General features: G+C 33.7%; 1 protein-coding gene across 4 annotated transcripts in view; it reads left to right on the forward strand.

The window, feature by feature from the left end:
- Positions 1–14,392, forward strand: part of LOC124364106 (mRNA cap guanine-N7 methyltransferase-like) — a 31,799-nt gene extending 17,407 nt beyond the window's left edge. For all 4 annotated transcript variants that reach the window (XM_046819298.1, XM_046819301.1, XM_046819300.1 and 1 more), the window contains exons 5-8: positions 4,973–5,322; positions 5,742–5,853; positions 7,851–7,980; positions 9,331–14,392. In XM_046819298.1, coding sequence (XP_046675254.1) covers positions 4,973–5,322; positions 5,742–5,853; positions 7,851–7,980; positions 9,331–9,524 — 786 coding nt within the window. In that variant the 3' untranslated portion in view covers positions 9,525–14,392. The remainder of the gene's footprint in view (positions 1–4,972; positions 5,323–5,741; positions 5,854–7,850; positions 7,981–9,330) is intronic.
- Positions 14,393–19,703: the final 5,311 nt, after the last annotated feature.

A 19,703-nucleotide genomic window follows, 5' to 3' on the forward strand; every position in this document is an offset into this window, starting at 1 on the left:
GCCTTGCTGTAGTCAAGAAAGAGTGCAGATACGTATTGTTCTTTGTCTATTTGGTCAATAACATGTTCAACAAGGCTGATGATGGCAGAGCTGGTTGATTTTCCTTTCAAAAATCCATGTTGCTTTTCGGTTATCAGATTTTCTTGTTTTAGGTGAGCCATGAGTCTGTGTAGAGCTATTTTTTCTATGATTTTTGAGAATGTTGAGATTAGAGAGATGGGACGGTAATTTTGGACTTCCAGTGTTGAACCTTTTTTATGTTTGGGGTATACTTTAGAGAGCTTAAGGGCTGTAGGGAACTCACCAAGGCTGAAGGACTTATTAATTATGCTGACTAAAGGAGGCATTAGCTCTTCAGAGCAGTGTTTCACAATTTTAGAAGAATATTCATCCACTCCACTTGAAGATTTTGATTTTAGGGCATTTATGATGTTCCGTACTTCATTGATGCATGTTGGGGTTAGATATAGAGATTTATCAACATAGTTAAGTGGAGTTTCGTAATTTTCATTATCATCTGCGTCCCCTGGGGAGCAGTTATTCTGTTTCAGCGTCAATTCTGCTACTTCTGTGAAGAAGGTGTTAAAGTGGTCTGCAGTTTGTGTGGGGTTGTCCACATGTTTCCCATTCACTGAGAGACATATGTTTGGCTGTAGTTGATGTTTTCCTCTTCTTTCATTGTTTATGACATTCCAAAGAGCTTTACTTTTGTTGTCAGCTGAGTTGATGAAGTCAGCATTAGCATTTTTTCTTATTTCTCTAAGTTTTTTATCATAATTTTTCTTTTTTACCACCATATCTTCTTTGTCTTGGGTATTTCCTGTGGTCTCAAATTTGTGCAGGGCTTTTAGAAAGTAATTTTTAAGGTCTTTGGCCTCGTTGTCATAATACACATGTTTCCTTTTGTGTTTTTGACTACATTTTTTAGTAGGACAGGCAATGTCTAGCGTTGCTTGGAGAGTTCTATGAAAGATGTATGCTTGCTCTGCATCTGGGGCCATATAGACAGCATTCCAGTTTTTATTCATTAGGAGAGATTTTATCTGGTCTGTATTAGAATAACAAAAGTTTCTCTTGAGAATGATCTGTGGAGGGATGTTTACTCTCCAGTCATATATTTTTATAATTTGAGCAGTATGGTCAGAAAGTCCAGTTTCAAGTATGGCTGTGCCAATGTCCTCGATTATGTTTGTGCATATGAAGTCAATTGAGGTGGCAGTGCTATGTGTGATACGTGTTGCAGGAAGTGGCAGTCTTCGGATGTTATGGGTGTGTAGTTCATCTTCTAGGATAGTGTTGTCTAGGGTTGTTTTCATCCTGTCGATGTTTATGTCTCCAGCAAGCATGATTGATTTACTGTGTGCTTGAGTATATTCTAAGATGTTGGATAAGGCATTTACACCGGCTCGTACATTCTCTTTGGGAGATCGATATACCCCAAGAATGTGTATGTATTTACCCATGGATTCAATTACTGCCATGGCTGCTTCACAGTTAAATTCTTGGCAGAGGTGGGATATGTCAGTTGCTGTTGTGCAGTTTTTGAGGGTTTCTTTGGCATATATGGCAACACCACCAAGCTTATGATTTTCTCTGCAGTATTCTGCTATGAGAAAGTACCCTTCAATTTTTGTATTCTCTATTTCTATTTTTTTCAGGCCATGTTCAGTAAGCACTAGTATATTGGGGTCAATGTCATTAAGAAGGTGGTTAAGTCTGTCTAATTTTTTGTCTAGTCCACGGATGTTTTGGTGTAGTATTTTTACGTATGCGATGCAGTATCATCTGCATACATGACGGGGTGACTATAGGCTTCATGTTTTTCATACAGGTCGCTTGTAAACAATATGAACAATACAGGGCCCAATACTGACCCTTGTGGGACTCCTCTTGTAATATTTTGTGGTCTTGACTGTAAAACTTCATTAACACTATTCTCACACTGCTTTAATTCCACTACTTGCTCTCGCCCAGTTAGGTAACTTTCGAACCAGCTAAGAGTTGTTCCTTTTATTGCAAGGGCACTGATTTTAGTGAGAATTAGTTTATGAGACAAGGAGTCAAAAGCTTTACTTGAGTCAAGAAAAATAGTTGTGACAGTGTTCCCAAGGTCAATATTATCTATTATTTTTTCAATGAGTTCAGTCAAAGCAGTGATAGTTGATTTTCTTGGGATAAACCCATGTTATCCTTTCAGTATCAGGTCATTGTGTTTAAGGTGTTCAACAATTCTTGAAAGTACTATTTTCTCTAGTACCTTAGACACAGTTGGAACTAAAAAAAATCGGTCTGAGGTTTGATATGTCATGCTTATTTCCTTTTTTGTGTAGTGGATAGACCATAGATAATTTTAACTTTGAGGGGAAAACTCCCTGTGCTAAGGATTTATTGATTACAACAGTTAAAGGCTGACAAGTCACGTCCTTACAGAACTTCAAAATTGTTGATGAAATCTCGTCATAGCCTGAGGAGGAGGAGGAAGAGGTTTTTAGTGAGTTGATGATTTTTAACACTTCATCATTGGATGCCAAATCAAATGAAAGAAGTTCATTTCCTAGGAAGTTATTGTGTGTTCCTAAAGGTATTAGTACTTGTCTCCTTATTAAGTTTAAGGGTTTCTTCTGCGATTGTTGTCAAATAAGAATTAAACTGTTCAGCTATACAGTAGAACCCCTCATATCCGGCCTCGGTTTTACCGCACCTCGGTTTATCCGGCCACTTCCCGGAAGCCAATATCGAAATTTATTTACTACTGCTTGCGGAAGCGCAGTTGCACGCACTAGTCTCCCACGACTCGTGCGTTATTTTGGTGTATCTATTTGTTTACATTTTCCTGTGTTGTCCTCAGTTGAGCTAGTAGGTTTAACCTGTAAACAGTTCGTTGATTATTTCCAGTGCGGTTAGTACAGTACAGTACAATTGTTTTGTTTCGTCAAGTGTTGTGTACTGTAGGTTGGTTTATCCGGCCGAATCGTTATCCGGCTAGGGGCTCGGTCCCGTGGTGGCCGGATATGAGGGGTTCTACTGTAGTAAAAAGATCTTCTACATAATCGTCAGCAATTTTTAACCTCCAGACAGAAGCTGAATCTTCCCTTCTAGTTGATCGTTCACTATTAATGACTTCCCAGATAGCTTTACTTTTATTGTTTGATTCAGCAATAAAGTTGTGATTAGCTTCCTTACGCAAACTTTTTAATTTTAGGTCATAGGTTTTCTTTTTGTGTGCAGCTATAGCTTTGCCTTCATTTTGTCCTGTAGTTAAAAAACGGTCACGGGCTTGAATAAAAGCTGTTTGTAGCTTATTTACTTCAAGGTTGGAGGCAGTTTTAGTTTGTTTCCTGGTAATATACTTTTTTGTTGAAGGTTTTCATTAAGAGCTGTTATCAAAGTCCCTATGGAGTATGCATCTTCTGAGTTTTGAGATTGGTAGACACGTTCCCAAGACTGAATTCCAAGAAGATCATTTAAAGCTGATAGTTTCTCATGGCTTAGGTTTCTTTTGGTTAATATTGTTTTTTTTTTTTTTTTGTAGTTGAGCAGAAATTCATGGTGTAAAGTTGTCTGGAGTGATCTGAGAGACCGTTTTCATAGATTGTTATGTCAAAATTATCATAAAATGTCTATTGAGGTGGCAGTTGCTGGTGTAGTCCTAGTTGCAGGTAGGTGGCATCGAGTTAAGTTAAATTGAGAAAGAACATCACTAAACTTGCTATTTTCTCTGTCCAAGGATCTGTTGAGGCTGTCAATATTAAAGTCACCAACAACGCAGATTGTACTGTTATTTGTAGGAAATTTGTCAAGTGATCCAGCTAATAGTTCCAGAGATGGACTTCTCGGAGGGCAATACACACCTGAGATGTAAACATGATTTTTTTTTATGTGAATGCCAATAGCAGCCATTCCACAGATGAGTTCTTTGCTTTTGACATTAATGCATTCAATTTCATTTTGAAGATCACTACGCTTGAATATCGCATCACCTCCTTTTTTTATGCTCTTCCCTACTGTATTGGGCAATCAAAGTGTAATTCACTAATCGAACATTGTCAATTGTATTTTCTGAGAGACCATGTTCTTTAAGTACTGTAATGTTTAGTTTTGAAAGGACAGAAAGTGATTTAGTAAATCAATTTTATTACTAAGTCTGTCAATATTTTGATGATATATTATCAATTTCTTTTCTCTTTCTCAGGAGAAAACAAGGAAACCTCATTTCCCCCGCTGAGTGTTTAAACAATTAACATTGTTTCATTATTGAAAATTGTACTCTGGGCGCAAGCCAAAATAGGCCTAGCCCGAAGTGTAAAGCGATAAGCGGTTTCCAGGCTAGAATCCTAAGAGAGTATTCTACATAAGTAGGAGTCCCACACTACAAACATATTGCTTCACAACATTATCATGGGAAGGTTTGGCATCACCACCGGCTAGAACAATAATAGTGTCTTGAAGAAAGGGCAAAATACTGATGATCATCTTTCTTTAATGCCACACATACTGCCAAATGGTAGTAATAACACTACAGAAGCTTAGACATCAGATTTGCTGAAAATTCGTCAAGAACAAGCCCTAATATTCCAGATAATCCTTCATTCTTTTGGAAAATTATCAAGAAAATACCACACTGTTACTGCATGTGAAATATGATATTGGTAAATGTGAAAATGGAGTTATGTATGTCTATCTTCGTTGACAAAAATGTTTTTTTTTCAACATTCTATTTTAGTCACACACTATGACAAGTACCAACAATAATATTGAAAGAAATAGTTTAATAAATAAGCTGTCATGTAAAAATAACGTCTTAAAATTAAGTCTAGTGGTTTACTCTTTGCAGACGTACCTCATGGAGTGAAAATTCACTGAATTGTACTAGATTCGCACTACTACTAATGTTACTCATCTCTAAATAGTCTTTTCCTTTTAGTTACCATCACTTGTTTTACCACAAAACACTAATTGTGCAGTACTACAGGTGCGTTTGCGAGAACGTTACAAGGACGTAACGCTGCAGTTGGATCTGGTCAGCTGTCAGTTCTCCTTCCACTACTGCTTCGAGAGCCTGCCACAGGCCGAGTGCATGTTGCGTAACGCAGCCGAGTGTCTCAGGCCCGGAGGCTACTTCATCGGTACGATGCCGGACGCCAACGATATCGTCGCCCGGTACAGGGCTGCTGGCTCCCCATCGTTCGGCAACCCCGTGTACAAGATCGAGTTGGAGAAGGAAGACCAACCTTTCCCACTGTTCGGGGCCAAGTACGGCTTCACTCTGGTGGATGTTGTCAACTGTCCTGAGTTCCTGGTGCATCTGCCGACCCTGGAGAGGTAACAGTCAACAACCACTTTCTTTCTGACTGTTCAGGTTCTTACCGTTCTTCTATTATTGTAATTGTCCAATATAATTTTATTTGACGTCTAAAAATTCAGTACAGTGATAAAGTAATGAACAACTGTGCAGTATTGGGGGAAAAAAATCATAAAACAAAATGAATATATAAAAAATATATCAATATTAACATAAAAAAGGTTAATTTGGTAATAATGATTACTAAAATAAAGTAAAATTATAAAAATTATTACATTGCGGTTTTATGTTAAATTAAAAAAACAAAAATTACTTGAAAGCTGGTTATTAATAATTAGGCAAGAGTTGTAAATGTATTTGTTTTAATCATTTTGTTAGCACAATTAAGGATTACAGTGTGCTTTGTTATTGAAACACTTTCTCTCTTTGTTCTGTGCAGGTTAGCAAGGAAATACGGATTAGAGCTTGTGTCAAAATCCAAATTTGAGGAATATTACGAGAAAAACAAAGAAAAAGGAAGAGGCTTACTTGGAAAAATGCAAGCTTTTGAGGTGAATATATTTTCTTTGTGTATAGTAAAATCTACAATAAAACTGTGAGTTGATGTAAGACAGATTTCTTCACTGTTGATGGCAAATTTATTAGCGTAGATTGGTAGAACTGAAAGACCTTGAACAAGTGAGATGCAGATTAACGAGAAAACAGTTTCATCAAAGTGTGGCACTGGTTAATCCTCAACAGATCTAATTGTGTGGTTGAGTAGAGTGTGAATGTAGGGATGAAACACCTCATGGTGATATGGTTCAAGTATAACTCCAGCAATTATGTGCCCCACTGCTGTAGTAGTGAGCCTTTAGAGCTGCTCTACTGGCAGCCGTCTTGTTTGTAATCACAGCCTTACACTTTTATGACGTTTTTCAGTCAGAATTATGGAAGCTGTCTCATTTTGAATCTATTATTAATATGCATTGAAACAATTTTTAGTTTTTCAATATTTTTATTTTATTCTGAAAATAATCTTTAACTATGTACTTCATTATTTAATAATTCAAAAAGTAGATGCTTTGTACAAAACTAAAAAGCTTTTGGATGCATAATAATTACAAACTTTCACAACTGTTGTCATGTACCTGACTAAGTACATTTTGCTATACATTTCATTATTGGGTTTTTATTGTCACCGGTCTTGGTGGTTTGTTAAATGTGATCCAGCGCTTAAATAAATACCTTAGTCTATTGTGTACCTTCGTTGTAATACAGTTGCTTAATTTTTAAGGCAAATTGATTTGTTAGCTACCACTTGGGGTATTTGAAAAAACATGTTGAAATAAATATTGTGCAAAATTATGAAGCCTACATACAGTTCTTGTTATACTTACATGTTTAAAGCAAATAAAAAGATTACATTTTACCAGCTTCTTCTTATTGGAAACTAAATGCTTAATTTATTAAAAAACTCTCCAATAAATGACATATTTTTATTTTTGTTAGGCCTTTCGTGCTCAATGAACACATCATCGGACCCACATAATAATCTTTTTATCTTCAGTTAGGTAATATTTTTATTGCTTCAGTTATGTGGGTCTGAAGATGTGTTCATTGAGCACAAAAGGCCTCACAAAAATAAAAATTTTTCATTTATTGGAGTATTTGTTCATAAATTAAGCAGTAAAAAGATTACCACTTTTGTTATTATTATTGAAAAATGTGACAAATAAAAAATTCCGGAAATAAGCCATTGTCGTGAACACGATAAAATAAAACACCTCCCAAAATGTACAATCAAAAGACTGTGTACTTTGAGTTACGGATAGCAAAAGCATCTGGATATTTTATTAATAGACAAATGATTACTCACATTAACAATACTTGTAATGTTGTGAGACCGGTTTCAATTGAAATGAAATCTTCTTCAGTCACAAAGGCATAAAGGAAGACTTATGTTACTTTTCTATCACCCTTTTTGTGATGATCGGTTGATTTAAAATGTACAAGACTGGTCATATACATAAAAGGCACACAGAACATCTAATTCTTTATGAAAAGTAAATAAACTAAAGTCTTTGTGCTATTTTATGATGGTTGACCATCGTAACCTTGTTTCTTTCGATAACTACACCTACCGATCAATCCTTTGACCCCAATATCTCGGCATTGGCGGTTAGTGATGTGCCGCTCTTCATCACGATAGGGTTCCTCAAGTGGCACATTGGTTTATGCTGTAGCCAGAAATAAACCCTCCTATGCTACTCTTGTATTCAGGGCTTTAGATTATTTTCTAAGTCTCTTTGTGGGGTTTGAACAAGTTCAATCAAATATTTTAGAGCCTTTATTGAGGTTTTACAAAAGACGTGTTTTTTTTTTTTTTTTACTGTATAACAAATATTTTAACAAAAGAAAAGTTATCTGCAATTATTGTTAGTAGACTGCACAACTATGCTCATATAGCGCATTGGTAGAGCCTGTTTTTCTACTTATGAATGTACATTCAAAATTGCTCATAATAGTTTTTTAGTCATACATTAAACAAGTTACTTGTATTTTACAGAGTTATCCACCATTTGAAGGAAATTCATTGAATGGAGAGGAAGACGAATACACACATGCCAAAGACTTCATGGAGAAAAATAAATGTGACAGGATTGGCACCCTGTCAAAACCTGAGTGGGAAGCTGCTTGTAAGTGTTTCACAGTTTATTAATAAAATTAAAGTAATTAAGTAGAGATCTGTTAAGTTTGTGATGTGGAAGACACACTGATGTAGACTGCAGAGGTGGAGCCACAGAGCATCTTCAACGAATAGTCAGAGTGACTCGAACTTTCAGGTGCAAAAATAACAAAAAGGTGGTAATATAAGGTGCTAAGAAACAGAAGTTCAAGATTTAGTCCATCTAAAATATGAATCTTTATGAAGGTAACTTATAATTCTAGGGACACTAGTATGAGGGCCATTCTAAATTTTTATTTTAAGACACCAGCAGATGGTAAATTTTTTCTTGTCAAAAAGCTGAGAAGTTTCACGCTGCTTCCAGAGTAACAGGATATTGTGTATGGCTGAGGTTGGGGGTAGGGACCGCCTCCTGTCGAGATATATTAGGAAGGTTTTTGGGAATTGATCTCAGTGATGTTTCTTTGGAAGAGGGGAAGGTTAGCTCTGTACGAGCCTCTCCAGTCAAAGTGGGCAGGGGGAAGGGGGGGCACACCCTCATGTCTAGGCTAGCAACAGCCTGTAACACTTCACCAACTCCAGCAGTCATCTCTCGCAGTAGACTGGACATATCGATATACCCTTGCACTCCAATATCTCGACATTTGCGGTTAGTGATGTGCCGCTCCTGGACATAGGGTTGCCCAAATTTATGTGACGTCGGTTTTTGCATGTGGTTCAACTGGAAGTTATAAACCAGCCACAGAGTCGACATTTCCAGGAGGATCCACTCTGTCCTGCAATAGCAAGGGACTGTTACGCCATTAGAAGTATTCTGGACAAAGATAGTGACTTTCCCGGCGGTTTGTAGGACTGCTGAAATTGTAGACTGGTATGCCTCATGGAATACGTACAGGGTTTGCAAAAAGCCCTTGAGGCTCAACTCTGTGGTAATAGGCTGCCCCTTTCAAAAAGAAGAAGAATGGACAACAATATTTTAAAAAAAGCACAATAATAAAACATGATCAATTTAAGAATTGTTTTAATGCTAAGTTAATGTAGTTTGCAATCTTATGCCATGTGGTATTCATAGCCTATAATGTATAATAATTTATAATGTAGGTTAACATTTCTTGTGGGTGCTCTTAAAAGTAGGGAACTCTAGTACATTTCCAGAGAGATAGTTGTAGTGCACTTTAGGGAAGTGGAGCTTTCCTTGGTGGCGGCTCCACAGTCCACGGTAACAAAGCATCTTGCATGAGATACAGAGACTCGTGTGAGTTTGAGGCATGTACTTGCTTGACACTGTAGTAGTTCTAGTTGATGCTAACTGTTTAGTGTTGCTCAGTAATGTTTGGTGTTAACCGAATGAAATGTTTAGCACTGTACATGGTGTTCGCGTTCCGTAAGATGAAACCGATCACCATGGACAGAGAGGGCAGGCCGGTGTACGAACAACAGAATGCAGATCAGCCTTCCGACAAGAAAGAAACACCACACAAGAGATCTGCGGAAGTGGTGCACAGCACAGAAGATCCCAGCCCTAAAAAACTGGAAGGAGATAGCACTACGTGATAACAGGGTCGTTGGTTCGTGTTCCAGTCTTTAAACTAGAAAAAAACCAAATAGACTTCTGTGTTGAAGTCTGATCTGCAGCTTGACCCGTGTCTTTGTTGACACCATTCATTCCACATACTTCATTTTTTTTGTTGACTGACGTTAACATTGTCTTAGTCAATGTTAATTTGTGACTCATCCTGATTGCAAGATTAACACGTTCTTGTCAACATTTACCACCATTGCTTGTTGTTTTATAAACATCATGGTATATGACTACAACAAATTAGTTTTCCTTCAAATAAATATACCTAATCAATATTCAATGGTGGGCAAAGAAAACAGTATAAGCAAACCCTTCCTACTTCAACTTTCTGGAATCACTGGTTGTTTCCTTGTTCTTGCATTTATTCTTACATTTGTTTTGCTTGGTTCAGCATTATATTAAACACAAATTACTTGGGAAAAAAAAACTAAAAGTATGAATTCTTTTGAGGGGTGTTAACTAAAATATGCAAAAAATCTGTTTTAACAATCAAAACATACATTCATTTTTTTAAGTTTTATGCATTTAAATAAGGTTTTAATTTATTTGTGATGTAGCACAGTTATTGCCAGCTATAACTAAGTTGTTTTTACATATTTTACTTATGTTTCTTTAACACAAACAAAAATATTTTAAATAAATAATTTTGTTATTTTTTCTATTTTCTGGACTATAATTTATTTCAAATTATTTTTTTCTAAAAAACCTATTAAACCATTTAAGATTGTAAAATCTCCCAAAAGACTGAAAACAGTTTCAAAGGAAAATTATATGCATTATCATGAAATCCAAAAACGTTTTGCCTTGTTTTCAAATATTAAGATTACAACAGTTGTGGCAATTGGCAAAGCTTGGTAACAAAATTGACAAGTTAGAGTAAGAACTGCCTACTATATTATTTTCATACAGAGGTTGAACAGCAGGGCATCAAGCAGAAATGGAGACCAGGGATGTCCGAGTAGAGAGGGTTAGTAAAATTAATAATTTTGCAGAATAATATTAACGCTTTCATTTGAATTTTGCCTCAGTAAAGTAGTTATTTTGTTGCCACCTATTCTACGGAATACTTTCAAGAATTGTAAGTGCCAAAATTTTTCGTCATAGATGTCTTCCATGATAAAATGTTTTCTAGTTGCACTGGAGTTTTAGTAATTGTTTATCAAAAAATGATGTTTTATTTTGGACATTTTTGGTAGCATAAATTAAAAAAAATGTAGTTCATATATTTAAATAAATATAAAATTATAACAGTATTTTGTCCAAAGTCCTCGCCAAATACACAGCTGTAAAGTTTTATTGGTATTACGGAAAATTAAAGTATAAAATGTTTTGGGTTTTAATCATTTCATCTGATCTTAAAAAAGGTTAATTACTTAAAACACCTTTTAAGTTTGTACTTGGTAATTATGGTTGTCTTCAGTTAAGTTATCATTTTAAGGTATTTATTGTAAACTTGTAGTTTGGGTATTATACAATCAATTTATCTTGTTTAATATTGACCAACATTATGTTTTTCCATTTGTTCATTCTGTTAGTTTTTTTTTTTTACTGTTACTAAGGCTCTATGTAATTTTACATTCTTTTTTGTTTTTGTGGCCTTCTTTGGATTGTGGTGAAATAAATTATTTACATATACACGACAGCATAATGATTAATATTAGATAATATTATGTAGACTGTAAGCGTAGTTACTAAGGGGTTTTGTAGTTAATTATTTAATGTAAATACCTCATAAAATTCACATTAGTTCATTAGAAACAGGTTGGCTATGCCTCCAGCTGTTGCAGGAAACAAGCAGTATTTCATTACTTTCAAAATGGAATCCATACAGGCTATCTTAAATATGTGGAAACATTTTCACTAAGAAAATACATTACAACTACATTGTTGGGTGTTAAATTATGTAAGAGAGAACTACAATTATGTATTATTTACATTTTTATTTTTTTCTCTATAAATTACCCTCTTCAGGAGATTAGCCAACAAATTGGTAACTGTTAACCTGTAATAATGTAATAGGAACTGGCTAAAGACTTGTAATAACTTATGAACAATGTTTTTTTTTTTTTAATATTGTATTCATTTGCATCGGAATACAGGTTATGAAGTAATGTACACATCATTGCACTCAGAAAGGTTTGTGCTGAGTATATTCATATAAGATGAACAAATTAAAATAAAAATCAATCGTGTACAAAAAATTTCACATAGTACGTCATTTTCTTGCTTCATTAATGAACTTGAATATTTTATCGGAAGTTTGATCTTGTTTTGTTTTCTCTAAAACAAATTTGAAATTTATTTAGAGAATTATACTGTTTTAATTGTAGTTTTATTTCTTAAAAGATTAATGTTACTTTTTCGGCAGTGAATATAAAATTTAAAATACAAATTTATTCAACAAAACCATCATAATTTCTGTGGACCTTCAAATTTTAATGTATGAATTATGATGATAATAATTTATGTTTTAAATTTTGCAAGAAAATTTTCAATTTTTGGCAAATCTTTTCTAATTTTAAAATTTTACTTTTACTATAAAAAGCTACATACATTTAGTTTTTATTCTTGTGAGTATAATTTTTTGTCGTCTTTTTTATACAATACATTTTACATGCAAACTTTTCTACTATTTTTCCGAAGGGCCAAACTTGGAACTTTAGTTTGACAACAAACTTTTTCTGTTCTACACACAATAAGTGTGCCTAAATGATTACCAAAAATTATAACTCTGAATTATAAAGATATAGTATGAAAGAGTATTTTGTTGTAAATAAAACCGTTTGGAACATGATGGGATAAGTGCGAGAACTATATTTTTTTAGAATTTTCAAAATATACCTTGCAAAGCCTTGCCAGTTTAGAGGCTCACGATTGCCAGTTGTAGTTAATTAAGTAGGATTAGCTGATGTAACACCTAACCAACCTGTTTTATAAAACCTTTGTCTCACTGCAAACCACTCAGTATCTCAGTAATCGTAATCCACATTAAAAACTGCCTTTGAATAAGTTTTAGATCAAAAATGTACATTCCAAATTTTAATTCAACTACATAATTGGTTGGGTTTTTAAATAACAGCAAACATATCTTAGCTCACCATTCGTTCAAGAAGGCGGGTTTTCATCTTAGATAGATAGGCCCAGTTTTGGTATTACTGTTCTAGAACGTGAAATGTAATAAGCCTGATTTCAAACCCATTCTCTGCAATTGCTTTACCATTACCAGTTAAAGGTTTAGCCAGATAATAATACAAATTTACATATTTTAAAAAGTTCACTAAGCAGTTTGTAAAATAAGTCAATGAGGATCAGTGATAATTGTATATGGTGTTCTCCCTGCTATAATCTGTATACAGTTTCTTTTCCAATTGTCAGACAAAATCCAGTATTAGATCTCTATTTCAATTTGACATATTATCTACTTATTTTTGATAGAATTTTGTCACACTTTTTAAAGAAATATAAATTGCCGTAGCCCATGCAAAACTTAAAAGTTGTTGGTCATATGGTATAAAACATAAAGCGGTGACATTGAAATAGATTTTTAAACTAGTTATGTTGTAAAATTTAAAATAGTATTTTGTAGTTAATTTTTGCTAAATACCACCCGCACCACAGTTTTTTATGCATGTTAAAAAGTTGTACAACGTTAGTATAGTGTTGTTTTCTCAAATATTGTTTCTCGTTCATAAACGGTTCTCATATGAATCAAGAAGAAGATTATTACAAGTTATGATTACATGAAGATTGACAAAAATGTCAAGTATGTAGCCTAAACATCTTTTGATTTTGCATCTCATATTTCACGGCAAGATCTTAGAGGAAATGAAGTTGTTTTAATTTATACATTGTTCGAAAAGCTGAAGAAATAGGTTTTGAATTTATGTTGAAAATGGAGCTAATGTTGCTTTCTTATATTGGGATCACTAAATTTATAAAAATCGCTATGTTAAATAAATTGATTCGATGGTGATTCGGGTTAAATCCTCCAGAAACATTTTTTATTAATCTTATATCCTATTTCAATCTTTGATAATTTGCAAGAAAGAAATAACCTACCTTGGACTTAGTAATGTTTTCCCTAACCTCTCAGTGTGTATGAAACACTGTGGTGTGATTACAGTTCATGGAACAAGGAATGGAATTCCTTTAAAATCTAGTTCAGAGAAGTTGGACATTAGGAATAGGAAACCACCAAACATTTACTATTATTGTTTGTTGCCCACACATTTATGATGTCATATTATTTCTACTGTGAAATAGTTTCAGTATGCCTCCAAACACTTACTGTACTACCAGTATAAGAGTAATACATGTCCACTGCCACTCACAGCTTGATGTTTATTTATAATTAGATTTCTTTGCATTTTTCTGCTTAACAGTAAATAAAACTCACATATGATTCAACTGATCTTTATGCATTTTGCGATGCTGACAAGGTTGTGATTTAGCTGTAAATTAAATTTTAGTAATAATGTTGACGTATAAATCAGTATATTCGTTTCTAAAATAGTTTATGTAATATGCCTTAGTTTATTGTTTTTTTTTTTTTAGTTTGCTACAAGCGAATTCGTTGATTTTAGTTTAATGACAGAATAATTGTATGGTTTTATATTGTACATAAATCATGTTAAATCATTAAATATTAATATTGGTGATCATTTTTGTTATAATTGAATTAAAATTTAATTAATGAAAATGTTTTATGTATAACTTTATCATTAATTTTGACTAATTTATTATATTGTGACTGAGTTTTAAGCTTCAAAACTGTATGACATTCTGAAATCGGCTTACACATTTATACTGTTAATTAAATAAACTCAAGTTTCAATGCAGATCAAGTTGATTTTTTTCTTGGTTTCCTTACATTAGAAATGTGTGATCTCTAATAACGCTTAAAGAATCCAGTGTACATTATCTGGCAGAACTTACACTGAAGGAACAGTAGGGGGCCCAGAATAGACTCCTGAGGACACCATATCTCACTATCCACACTTGTGCATATTTGTGACATACTTTTGTTCAGTTATATGTGAGATTTCTATAATGGTTTCCTCATACTGAGGAACAATTTGAACCTTGCCAGTTATTTTTCCTTTTCGTTGATTTTGATGATCTTGGGATCATTGTAAGAGAACACAGACAACATTATTTCCTTTGTCAATCTTGTACTTTGACAACTCAATATCACCCTTAGTTAATATCAATATCAAACAATTTTATTCTAAAAAGTAAAGAATTGTGTTAACATAATTAATATGCATTATTATATTACTGGCAGTTACCCACGGCTTCACATGCAATTTTGTAAGTTTTGATGTGTACGAGCGCTTCTGGTTCGAGTGAATTATATTTCCGACGCTAATGTTAAGTTTGCCTTGTTTCACAATCAAGAAAATAATTTTAAAATTGTATATTTAAGGTAATTGTAATTTACTCCAATCTTAGTATTTTTTGTTCCATATCTGATTTTGCCCCATACCTGGTCAAGAATATATATATACAAAGTCAAATCATCTTTATTTACATAAACTTTAAGTTTAGTAATTGTGTCAACAAATAAAGGTTTAGGTCTAGAATCAGAATCATTTTTATTGCCAATTTTTCTTTACAGAATTGACAAAGTCAGTCATAAAAACAATACATATTACAATAATGTACAGTTAAAAAACAAAAAACAACACAGTAAAAATATACTGGCCTACAAAAGTATGGACATTTCATATGATGGGATAAACGCTAAGCATTAATAGCTACCTCTGAATTCAGAAACTCGTTTACAGAGTAGAAGGCCTGAGTGATGAGCCATTTGGAAATTTTTGATTTAAAAGTTTGTAAATCTAACACCCTCAACATTTCGGGAAGCTTGTTAAAGAGCTTGATTTGCAAAATATTTATGACTCTTGCTGTATTTGGTTAATCTCATTGTAGGCAAAACTAAGTCATTAGCATGTCGTGTGTGATAATTATGTATATTGTTAAAACTTGTAAAATCTTCTACGTTTTCTCGTACATGAATTAAATTTTGAAAAATAAAAATGCATGGAAGAGTCATTATATATTATTGTTAATAAAATATGATTTACAGCTATCCCTATAACCTAGACAAAACATAATTCTTATAGCTCTTTTCTGCCACAGGAAAACTCTTTCTGCACCTACACTATTACCCCATAAAATGTTAGCATACAACAAATGAGAATGAAAAAAACTAAAGTAAGCAATTTTAAGTAACTTATTACTAACACAGCTCTTTAGTTTACGTAGTAAAAAACAAACTCTTGACAACTTTGAAATTACATTATTTGTATGCTCATGCCAGATAAGCTTAGAATCTAAAGTTATCCCTAAGAGCTTCACCGGTTTTCAATATAGAGTCTTGCATTTCAATACTTCTTAGAGAGAATAGTATGTTTTCAGTTTTATTATCATTCATTTTTAAGAGATTAGACTCAAACCACATAGAAGCTGTATTAATTACTCTATTAGTGTTACTAAGAACATCATGTACACAGTTGCCCTTTACTATTATAGATGTATCATCCGCGTACAATACGGTATTACAGTTCAAATTGATTGGTAAGTCATTGACATACAAAATAAATAAGAGGGGGCCAAGGACAGAGCCCTGAGGGACCCCAGCAAGGACTTCTTTTACAGACGAATCTTGACCACCAACACTGACCATATGTAGTCTACCACACAAATAAGTTCTGAAGAACTGTAAGGTATCATTACATATTCCATAATACTGCAATTTATTTAATAAAATATCATGAGAGATACTGTCGAAAGCCTTGCTGAGGTCCAACAGGGTCAATCCCAAGTACTCATGATCCTCAAAACTTGTCAATATCTGAGACACAACATTGTCTAATGCCTTAACTGTTGAGTAGCCCGGCCTAAACCCAAATTGGCTATTTGATAAGATTTGATTTACATCTAGGAAATCCATGAGCTGATTTTTAACACAAGTCTCTAATATTTTAGAAAAAACCGAAACAATCGTTATTGTTCTATAATTATCTACACAGGATCTATCGCCCTTTTTAAACAAGGGGATACTTTTTGAAAGTTTTTAAACAATTTGGAAAACGTGAGGAAGACAAACTAAGATCAATTACATAAGTCAAGGGCTTGATTATAAGAGGAGCAATGAATTTCACTATTTTATTGGATAAGCCATATATATCCTCACACTTAGATGGCTTTAAAGATTTAACTATGGCACATATTTGTTTTCTCGTCTATTTCTTTAAAAATAAAACTGACCTGTGAACTTTTAGCATTAGCAAGGTAAACACTGTGTCTTAAACTATTATTATTGTTGGTCTGATACTTACTAAGTATTTCCTTACCAATATTAATGTAGTGGTCGTTAAATTTATCTGGAGCTATCTGTGGCAGATTATCATCAGTACTAAAATGATTTCCTGCTTCCAATTTTATAACCTTCCAGGCAGCTAAGCACTTATTATTGGCTTCATTGATAAATGTATCATTACACCTTATTTTGGCTTCTTTAATTCTTTCTCTGTACATTTTCTTTTGCAAGTTATAGCAGTTCCTTAAAGCTACATTGTCCCTATAAGCTGGTATTTTCAACATATCCCCCAAGGTATTAACAATATTTCTCATGTTATGGAGAGACTCATCAAACCATTTGGAGTTACCAGTTTTCTTTTTATTTTGTAAATTAACAGACTTTTGAATCATTGGACAAAAGTAATTGTATAAACACATAAGATTATTTATAAAGTATTCAAAAGCAGCATTAGTGTCTGTAATTTCAAACAGACTATACCAATCAAACTGAGATAATTGTTCAGCAAATGAGTTTACATTATTTTCCTTTACTCTTCGAAAGGAGATCTGTTTCACCATAGGGGTTACAGATGGGACACAGAAATTAAACAGAATCATCTCATGGTCCGAAATCTGGTAATTCCACAGACAGCACCTAAAACAGTTTTTATCTAGATTTGTAACAATATTATCAATAATATTATTATACCTAGTTGGAGTGTCATTGACATGATATAAATTAAAAGATTTAAGTAAGTTAATGAGCATAACTGTATTAAAATCATTAACTTTTGAAAAATCTATATTAAAATCTGCCTCCCAGAACAATCTTACTCTTGGGTTTCCTATTACAAATAAAATGTAGTAAATATTCAAGATAAGTAAAAAATATGTTACTATTACTATCTGGTGTTCTATACAAGGAGATAAATATTACATTAAAAGTATTTACATATATACAAGCAGCTTCCAGAAGTCTGGGGCAGGTTAGATGTGAGACGTCAATTATTTCAAATTTAATATAATCTTTAATTAAAATAGAGGCCCCTCCATAGGGCTCGCTTCTACAATACGCTGAAGCTAATTGGAAACCACTGGGCACATATAACTTTACTTCATCCTCAAGGAGCCAATGTTCATTAATTAGAACAACATCACAAGTGGCTTCATCCAAGACCCACTGCTAATTCGTTTACTTTATTTCTTATGGATTGAACATTAAGATGTAGCACATTCACCCACATATCCTTACCAGACCTCTGGAAACCAAGATCTAAATCACCTCTACAAAATTTAACACTATTTGAATAGAGGCTCGTCTCTATGGTGGTGCAGCCAGATCTGATAGTGGACAGTTTTTCCAAAGAGGCCCGCTCTTCCATTACCCCATCTATTAGACAGTAAATATTCTACAACTAAGTAAGAAAGTATATTTCTAGTAAGTAATTTTGTTTAGCTATACTTACATTTTCCATCTAAACTCACTTAAATGAAACAAGTTTCCATACAATGAAAAACCCACATGGTTTTGTGACAGTTTTTTGTCTGCTTGAGTGAAGAAGAATAGACACATTCAACTGATTGCAATAATATCAAAACATCAATATAATTTTTATAACTTAATGGAGCACACTTTTAAATAAATAACTTTTAAAGAAAAATTAAACTGCCATAGTAAAATAAAATAGGACTGGAACAAAAAGGAAATACTACGTTAGTCAGTTGGAGATCAGATAGTGACGTATTGGAACACCTGTGCAAACCAGTCTAGATCACATCCAACAATCTGACAATCAGGATGGCCTTGACTGACCTTGTCCTGTTACCTAACTGATAAGACTATCTGACTTATTACTCACACACTGGTCTCATAAATCATTGCCTGGAGGACCTATCCGCTCTTACCATGAACTCCCACTTTGAGTGATTTGTTTGGTAATATTCATCTGAGACACTACACCACTATCACACTTATGTGACTGCTGACACATTACAGTGACTGTCAGTCTGTGTGCACTGGCAGACAAGTACTGCCTGAGGGCAACCTTAAACCTTAACGAATTACATTTATAACATCCAGACAAGTTGTAATTTAACAACTGCATATCTTCTCATAACCAGACATCTGTATTCAAATGTCTGTCAACTGTAGACAAAGCTAAACAACTGCACACAGCTATATAACCAGAACACCTGTCATAAACTGCTTGGCTGGTTAGTCGTGTGTAGAGATCAATAAATACTATACATAACTAATTGATAATAGATAGATATAAGCCAAGACATAGCCCACATAAGCCATATATATATATATATATACAAAACTAATGACTATGGACACCAACAATATGTCAGCACACACTTTGTACTCAGTAGGCAGCTTAGTATTTGCTAAAATAAAAGGTTATCCCTATTGGCCAGCTGTAATCAAAGAAATAAAAAAAATCGAAAAAAAATATAAAGTACCAAGTCACTTTTTTTTGGTGATAATACTACTGCCTTTGTCAAACTGAACGAAATATGTCAGTATTCGGAGTATAAAAAAATTCATGGCAAAATCAAACCTGACAATTTTAAAAATGAAAAAATTTAACGAGGCCCTAAAACTGGCTGAAATTGCCTCAAAAAAACCTATAAACAGCAGCCCACTGGAGAATGAAACAGAAGACTCTCATCCCTGTACTTTTAAGCAAAAAACTAATAAAAATTTAACAGGAAATTTGGGCACTTTCAACAACTCCATTGTGGAACTTGAAAATAGCCTCATTGAAAGTAATCTCTTAGAAGATTCGAGTAACGATGACCATAAATTACAGATGGCTGCGAAAATTGGATCAGCCCTG

The sequence above is a fragment of the Homalodisca vitripennis genome, chromosome 6 (assembly GCF_021130785.1).
Source record: "Homalodisca vitripennis isolate AUS2020 chromosome 6, UT_GWSS_2.1, whole genome shotgun sequence".
In the NCBI taxonomy this organism is placed as follows: Eukaryota; Metazoa; Arthropoda; class Insecta; order Hemiptera; family Cicadellidae; genus Homalodisca; species Homalodisca vitripennis.